The 8,354-nt window shown below is 48.8% G+C and overlaps 1 protein-coding gene across 1 annotated transcript; it reads left to right on the top strand.

Annotated features, from left to right (window-relative positions):
* The first annotated feature begins 54 nt into the window (after positions 1-54).
* On the top strand, positions 55-7,935 carry LOC106894661 (haloacid dehalogenase-like hydrolase domain-containing protein 2). The gene is made up of 4 exons (XM_014953476.1): positions 55-205; positions 4,969-5,185; positions 5,470-5,533; positions 6,841-7,935. The coding sequence occupies exons 1-4, from the start codon at positions 186-188 to the stop codon at positions 6,942-6,944; spliced, it is 405 nt and encodes a 134-aa protein (XP_014808962.1). The 5' UTR covers positions 55-185; the 3' UTR covers positions 6,945-7,935.
* The last annotated feature ends 419 nt before the right edge of the window (positions 7,936-8,354 follow it).

The raw sequence follows: 8,354 nt of genomic DNA, 5'->3' as shown, positions 1-8,354 counted from the left end.
AAAAATGTTTTTTTTTTTTTTTTTTTTTTTTCTCCAAAGGGATTTATTGTGCTCGCTGAGTGGGTACTGCTAAGTATGAGTGAAATTCAGTTCTCTCAGAGTCATATTTTGGTTTTCCAGGGGTGGCCACTGACAATCCCAATGCAGTGGTGGTAGGACTGGCTCCTGAGCACTTTCACTATGAGATGATGAACAGAGCGTTTCGGTAAGTGGCTTGCTTTCTCCTCGTGGCTTTTGGAGTGGTGGCTGTCTTTGTGCTGGGCTCTGCACCTCTACACAGGCGAGGAAATTCTTCTCTTGCAGGGAAAAGCAGGTGGCAGCACTGTCACTGTTACATCTGAGAGAGAGACACCAACCTTGGTGAATATGGGGCCTTATCCATGAACTTCAGCCAGTCCAGCCTTGGTTTTCCTGGCTTTCAGTCTGTAAATTAACTACAGAAGTACAGTCCTGGTTGTTGTTGAGGTGAAAAAGTCAGCAGTGCTTCAAGAGGAGGTACACAAACCCAAGGATGTTGGGAAGTATTTGGGAGATGGCTTCTATGTTCAAACCTCAGCCTTTGGACCCCAAATATTATAGAGAAGGAAATCCGGTATTTAGGGCAGATTATTCCTTACGTACCTAATGCAGGTTTTCTAGCAATATCTACTGGAGCATTTTGCCTTCAGGAGTGGACAGCACAATGTCCTGGGCTACTTGAACTATGGATCAGACTTGGTCTTGTCTGTGCAACCCCATGGACACTCCAGGCCTGGGGGCAGAGTGGCTGGAGCTGCCTATTGGAAAAGGACCTGGGGGTGTTGGTTGAGAGCAGGCTGAACATGACCCAGCAGTGTGCCCAGGTGGCCAAGAAGCCACCAGCATCCTGAACTCTATCAGGAACGGTGTAGCCAGCAGGACTGGGGCAGTGGCCATCCCCCTGGACTGGGCACTGGGGAGGCCCCACCTCGAGGGCTGGGTCCAGTTTGGGCCACTCACGACAGGAAAGACATTGAGGTGCTGGAGCGTGCCCAGAGAAGGTCGATGGAGCTGGTGAGGGGTCTGGAGCACAAGTCTGGTGAGGAGAGGCTGAGGGAGCTGGGGGTGTTCAGCCTGGAGAAAAGGAGGCTGAGGGGAGACCTTCTCACTCTCTCCAACTCCCTGAAAGGAGGGTGTAGCCAGGGGGGGGTCGGTCTCTTCTCCCAAGGAACAGGCGATGGGACAAGAGGAAATGGCCTCAAGTTGCACCAGGGGAGGTTTAGGATGGATATTAGGAACAATATTTACATGGAAGGGGTTATCAAGCCTTGGAAGAGCCTGCCCAGGGCAATGGTGGAGTCACCACCCTTGGAGGTATTTAAAAGCCGGGCAGACGTGGTGCTGAGGGACATGGGTTAGTGGTGGTTTTGTCAGTGTTGAACTCGATGATCTGAAAGGTCCTTTCCAACCTGGACAATTCTATGATTCTGTGATTCCTGAAGCTCTTTGTCTTGTGTATTGTTGAAGGGGTAAATAAGATGAAATGTACCTGTAGCCATACGGGTGCAGTAGTGTGTGCAGACGTGCGTGGCCACGTGTCCTTCTCCTCACAGCGCTCTTGGTTTCAACTTGAAAAAAGCCCTTAGCTTCAAAGACGTGAACATGAGCCTGTTGCTGGGTTTATCCCCAGTGATGTGCCTTTTGTGACGACATCCAAAGAGGGAGTATGGATTACTGCTCACCAGGGTCTTGTGGAGGCTCCTTGGAGTAGGAAACGGGTGCTGTTCTTACCTTGCCTGCCAGTTCTGTGCCATAAGAACCTGTACTGACCCAAACGGACGCCCCCTCTGCCTCCCTAGTGCATGTTGCTGGTGGCATCGATTTTAGAGTTTTACAGCACGCTCGTGAGTGGACTCTTCATTTCTCAATCACAAATTCCAGTGCTTACATCATTTTATTGATATTTCTGTCATGAATGTATTAGCTGTCGAGTAACAGTCATTAGCTGCCTGGGGCTGGGGACGGGGGCACTCGAAACAAGAGTCATGGCAGAGTCCCTGAGGGCCCCAGCCCAGCAGAGGGAGGAAAGCCTGCAGAGCTGGCCGAGGTTGTCCCAGGCTGGATTTGGGCTTTTTTGCATTAAAAGCAGAACGGAACAGTTGCTCTGGCGATGGAAGGAAGGTGCTGAAGGCCAAATGCAGCCCCCTGCAGCGGGCAGTGGGTTTTTCCTGCTGCATTTTCCCCCCAGTCTTCTACTGAGGGGAGACTGTTCTGCTGGTGTCAGTTTTGTTTGGTCTAATGGAAATATTAACCACTGCCACCATTTTCTTCTCCTCGAGCTTTGTGCTGTGTCCTTTATTCCTTGTTCTTTACTGCTCAGGTAGTTGAAAAACTTGGGATTTGCGTTGCTCACAGCAGAACTTTCAGGTGAATCCGATGAAACTCAGGTATCTGCTGTGCCGATGCCAGCGTCTGAGCTGCTGACCCGGGCTCCTGAGGGAGGGAGGAGGCACTTGCAAGGCATCATTCGTTTTTCCCCTAGTAGAGCTTAAAATAGGACAGTTGAACTGTGCCCTAGAAGTGTTTTTTTCCTCTCCACTGACTGTGAAGAGCCCAGTCTGACTAATTACCCGGTAGGCAACCACCCAGTTGATATCAAACATTAGATTAGGTAAATCTAACCCAACACAAGTCCCACGATGAGATACACAGAGTAGTGCTGTTCTCCAGGCGTCATTTAAAATGACTGAGACTAAATTTCTCTTTCTGTAGACGTGGGATTTTGATGCCACGCTTGAAAGAATTCTCTCAGGTGAGATCTTTCCCACGAACTGCTGAATGCAAGGGGTTGTGGTGCTGCTGTCAAATTAAATTTTCCTGTGTCCTAGAGGAATCCTCCCATCGCGAACACGTCTGGCTGCTCACAGATGCTCTTGCCAGCTCTCTTCTTCTTCAGCCAGCTTTGGAAAGCACTGATTTGTGATAATTAAGTGCAATGAAATATTATCATTTGTGTAGTGCTCAGAGTTCCCAGCAGGTGGGAAGGAGCAGACGTCCTCCAAGGAGAACACAGCTCACCTAAAGCAGCCTCTTTGAGTAGAGCTCCAGAAAGGCGGTGAAGGGGCAAAGCAAGATTTTGTGTGGTTTTGGGGCCCCTCATGACAGGAAAGACATTGAGGTGCTGGAGGGTGTCCAGAGAAGGGCAACAGAGCTGGTGAGGGGTCTGGAGCACAAGTCTGGTGAGGAGAGGCTGAGGGAGCTGGGGGTGTTCAGCCTGGAGAAAAGGAGGCTGAGGGGAGACCTTCTCGCTCTCTCCAACTCCCTGCAAGGAGGGTGTAGCCAGGGGGGGTCGGTCTCTTCTCCCAAGGAACAGGTGATGGGACACTCCAGGCAATGCCATGTTCTGTGCAGATTTTTAACAGGAAGGACAGCTGTCAGAGGAGGAACCCCAAGGAGGGTCTGTGCCAGGAAGGCTGGAGGATCTGGGCTGTTGGGCGGGAAGCAGTTCCCAGTGTGAACCTTAGGAAGTTCAATGAAGCCAATTGCAAGGTCCTGCACCAGGGTCAGGGCAACCACAACCACAAATCCAGGCTGGGTAGAGAAAGCTGGAGAGCAGCCCTGAGGAGAAGGACTTGGGGGTGTTGGTGGATAAGAAGCTCAACAGGAGCTGGCAACATGCGCTGGCAGCCCAGAAAGCCCCCCACACCCTGGGCTGCATCCCCAGCAGCGTGGCCAGCAGGGCCAGGGGGGGATTCTGCCCCTCTGCTCTGCTCTGGGGAGACCCCCCTGCAGGGCTGCCTCCAGCTCTGGGGCCACCAACAGCAGAAGGACAGGGACCTGTTGGAATGAGTCCAGCAGAGGGCCATGAAGATGCTGGGAGGGCTGGAGCTCCTCTGCTGTGAGGACAGGCTGAGAGAGTTGGGGGGGTTCAGCCTGGAGAAGAGAAGGCTTTGGGGAGACCTTAGAGCCCCTTCCAGTCCCTCAAGGGGCTCCAGGAGAGATGGGGAGGGACTCTGGATCAGGGAGGGGAGCCATAGGATGAGGGGGAAGGGTTTGACACTGAAAGAGGGGAGATGGAGATGAGATCTGGGGAAGAACTTCTTTGGTGTGAGGGTGGTGAGACCGTGGCCCAGGTTGGCCAGAGAAGCTGTGGCTGCCCCATCCCTGGAGGGGTTCAAGGCCAGGTTGGAGGGGGCTTGGAGCAACCTGGTCTGGTGGGAGGTGTCCCTGCCCAGGGCAGGGGGTTGGAACGGGATGATCTTTAAGGTTCTTTCCAACTCAAGTCATTCTATGATTCTAAATCCAGTTTAATTTCTAAAAGGCTCAGTAATAGTGCTGTTAACTGGGGAATTTGGTGGGACATGAACACACCTAATATCTTTGTGCTCTTAACTTTGCTATTGTCATTCCTCCGACGTTAAAATATGAAGTTAAGGTAAGATGATTTATCCTGTACCTGGGACTATCCTGAACACCCATCCCTGCTGGGATCACGTAGCTGTTTGCTGTTAGAGGTGATACCAACATCCCCAAGAGCTGCTGGGCTGTGGAGTTCCTGGCAGCAGAGTCCTGAAGGTCCTGCTGGGTTCTTGGTCCAAGCTAGGAGATAAAGGCTCTGCCCCTCAACCTGCTACCTACAGCCCCTGCCTGGGGTTAACGTATTTTAAATTATTTGTGTGGTGACATCAGCTGGGTTCTAATGTTGGGATGTTTGCCTTGGTGAAAAGTGAGGCAGCTTAGAGTAACGACCTTATTGCAGAGATACAGCAGGACTTAAAAATCCTGTTAAAATCCTCAAGATAAGAAATTCTTTATTTGGGGGATTTATGTATTAGCTGTTCCTGGGGAAAAGAAAGGAAGGAACTTTGTTTAACTCTTCAGATGAATGTGGGCTTGCGTTATAATTTGGATCTTCATGAAAGTCATTGTCATCAACCTAAAATGAAAGCCAGTTCGGGCCTCCAACTGTGAATATCATTTCTTTAATATAATTTTTTGTACTTCCTTTAGGTTGATTTTGGATGGTGCTCCTCTCATAGCTATACACAAAGCCAGGTATTACAAGAAAAAAGATGGCTTGGCTCTGGGACCTGGACCTTTTGTAACGGGGCTGGAGTACGCGACGGACGCCAAAGCGACGGTGGTGGGGAAGCCGGAGAAGACCTTCTTCCTGGAAGCTCTGCGGGGGACAGACTGTGCCCCAGAGGAGGCCGTCATGATCGGTGACGTACGTGGGGACCTTGTCACCTGCAGATTGAACGAGGGGTGAAAACTTGCAGGATTTAACGAGGAGTCTGTGGGGTGGGTTCTCTTCATGCAGTCACTAGAAGCCTGTAGTAAATCTTTCCTGTGATGGTTTCTCTAACAGGTAGCTAAAAGATTTGACCCCTTGCAGCTGCTTTTGAGTGGGTGGTTAGTGACATGCAAAGCAGAGAATGTGTTTTCATGAAAAACATGTTGAGAAATAAGTGCCTGTGACCACTAACCAGCTCATCTCCTCTTCTGTCCCAGGACTGCAGGGACGACGTTGGTGGCGCCCAGAACGCAGGCATGCGTGGCATCTTGGTCAGGACTGGTGAGTATGCAGTGGAGCAGTCATTTTGGGAGACAGCTGATATTGTAGGTGTGAATTTTTTTCTCTAACAACTCTAAAATCCTGAGCACTGGTCAAGGAGCAGAGAGAACCCCATTTCTGTGACATCTTAGATCACTGAAATCAGTCTTAGCAACGTAGCCACGGATCCTTCAGGAGCTCTGGTGACATTCTGCAGTGATTACACTGGTCATAAAAGTCATTTTCCTTCAGACAAAAGTGGAACCCGAAGGGAGTGACAGGTATTATCCATGTTATGGATGGGTTATGGATGGTACCGTGGAGTGGGGAAGGTCTTTCTGAGTGGCACCTGCTCGTGTTGAAAGTGAAAGCAAGTGATCATACTCATAAAACCCAGAAGGGAAGGTGATAACATTATATTTCAAGAACCTATAACATGAATATCTGAATAGTCAGTGAGGGAATAGTGCCAGTGCATGAGTTACACTAATTTTGAACCAAAGCTGCCCCTGGAGGAATCTTCAGTCATGGACAAGTGGCCCGTGAGCCAGCAATGGGCCCTTGTGGCCAAGAAGGCCAAGGGCATCCTGGGGGGCATCAGGAAGAGTGTGACCAGCAGGTGGAGGGAGGTCATCCTGCCCCTCTGCTCTGCCCTGGGGAGGCCCCAGCTGGAGCACTGGGACCAGTTCTGGGCTCCCCAGTTCCAGAAGGACAGGGAACTGCTGGAGAGGGGACAGTGGAAACTACAAAGATGATCAAAGGACTGGAGCATCTCTTGGCTGAGAGACCTGGGTCTGTTCAGCCTGGAGACAAGACTAAGAGGGGACCTCATCAATGCTGACCAGTATCTAAAGGGTGGGTGGCAAGAGGATGGGGCCAGACTCTTCTCAGTGGTGCCCGGTGACAGGACAAGGGACAACGGGCACAAACTGGAACATGGGAAATTCCATCTCAACATGAGGAGGAACTTCTTTCCTGTGAGGTTGGCAGAGCCCTGGAAGAGGCTGCCCAGAGAGGGTGTGGAGTCTCTGTAGACATTCAAAATGGACACGCTCCTCTCCAATCTGCTCCTGGTGGCCCTGCTCTCGCAGGGGGTTGGACTAGATGATCTCCAGAGGTTCCTTCCAACTCTGACCATTCCATGATTCAGTCAGGCTCAGTGTTTCTTTAGGGAAGATGGTGAGATGTTTGTTGCAGAAGAACCTTAGATGGGCATTCCTCCTACCGTGGCTGGTTGTTACTGATCCAAGGAGGCTGTGATTTTCAGGGGGGAAAAAAAGATACCCAAAGCAGCTTGGTAAATGCATCTTTTTGTTAATCTGTTCCAGGTAAATATCGACCAGCAGATGAAGACAAAATCAATCCTGCTCCTTACTTAACCTGTGAGAATTTCCCAGCGGCGGTGGAACATATCCTAGAGCATCTGCTGTGAGGAAGGGAATAGTTAGTTTGAAGGAACGTCCGTGCCACATAATTTCCTTTACTTTGGCTTCAAAAATTAAGGTTGCAGGATCAATGCATGCATCAGCAGCCCAGCTGTGAGCTCCTCCCACTCAGCAGAGCTGGGAAGCCCCTTTCCTGTAGTAGATTCAGGAGGATGCGATGAGGGACCGCGGATGCTCAGCAGGTGAGACAGACGGGATACAAACTGCTGAATAAGCTAAATTGGAAAAAAAAAACCACAACAAAACACTGGAAATACTCAAATATAAACCTCAAAGACTAACAGAGCCGTAGTCAGCCTGTAGTGATTTCACTGAGCATGCCTCTGCTCTGCTCTAATTTAAAGGTAGGGAGAATGCACATTGAGAAGTGACTTTTAAATTAAAATATCACCATTGTTTAATAATAACTACTGTTTGATATCTTTCCTCTCATTAGAACAGATGCTGGGGTTTTTTTGTTTTTCAGATTTTACATCAAATTAAAACTGTCAGCACTTTACAGATGTTTTAATTAGATGCTGTTATTAAAAAGAATGGTACAGAAACAAAAAAATCTGGTATTAAATGCCTCAGAGACTGTGAATTTTTGAAATTAGACTTCAGCGGGGTCCTATTAATGCTACAGTTGCAAAATTTTACTATTGTTGGTGGGGTTTTTTTGTTTCTTTTTAATGTTATGGGAAAAAAATCCTTCACGAGCCATGGGGACAGATTCCAGTTTTTCCACAGTTGGTTAGTAGAGCCGTAAAATGAAATTTAATTCTGTAGTAGGCAGAGCTTTTCCTACGCGCTAAATCCCCCAACACGAACCAACTTCGTAATGACAGTAAATAGCTTTTCTGGTCCATTTGCAAACTGTAATAATCAAAGTCCTTTACAGTTTGTTTTACAGTGCTCCTGAGTGTTAAATTATTAGATTGTAATTATACATTGCTGGAGTATTAACCTTATTGAAAATATAGTTTTGTGTTAATGAGCCGTTGCTTGTTCTTGTTAAGAAAAATCATGGTGATGAATGAAAGGGAAGCTCTCCTTAGATGAAAGATTGTCTGCGGGCTCAGATTTAATCTCTGTCCGAGACACAACGTGTGGATGGAGCAGACTTTGCACTAGAAATACAAGAAATTATAACCCTCCCAGGAACAAAAAATGCCTCTAGATACCGTTTTTGTGCCCTCGGTTTGGAATAAATTCACACATCTTATGTCGATGCCAGCACTGCTTAAGTGGTGGTGCCATCAGGGAGGTTTTTGGTCAGGTTCAGGAGGAGAGAGATCTACAAGAAAAACCCCATGGAGACATTTCCCAAGATGACTTGTGACAACTGAGTGATGCTGGAATGAATAACAGAGACTGTCCCGGAGCTGGAAGTCATGGAAAATCGTGGTACCTATCTC

Source organism: Calidris pugnax, unplaced genomic scaffold, assembly GCF_001431845.1.
Source record: "Calidris pugnax isolate Ruff unplaced genomic scaffold, ASM143184v1 scaffold260, whole genome shotgun sequence".
NCBI lineage: Eukaryota > Metazoa > Chordata > Aves > Charadriiformes > Scolopacidae > Calidris > Calidris pugnax.
This window is presented reverse-complemented; position numbering and strand designations above follow the sequence as displayed.

What these genes read in the sequence shown, in the direction of transcription:
- LOC106894661 (XM_014953476.1), top strand. Translation starts at nt 186, where the DNA reads ATGATGAACAGAGCGTTTCG. An exon ending in ATGATGAACAGAGCGTTTCG is followed by an intron (nt 206 to 4,968) that starts GTAAGTGGCTTG and finishes TACTTCCTTTAG; the next exon opens with GTTGATTTTGGATGGTGCTC. An exon ending in AGGCCGTCATGATCGGTGAC is followed by an intron (nt 5,186 to 5,469) that starts GTACGTGGGGAC and finishes CTTCTGTCCCAG; the next exon opens with GACTGCAGGGACGACGTTGG.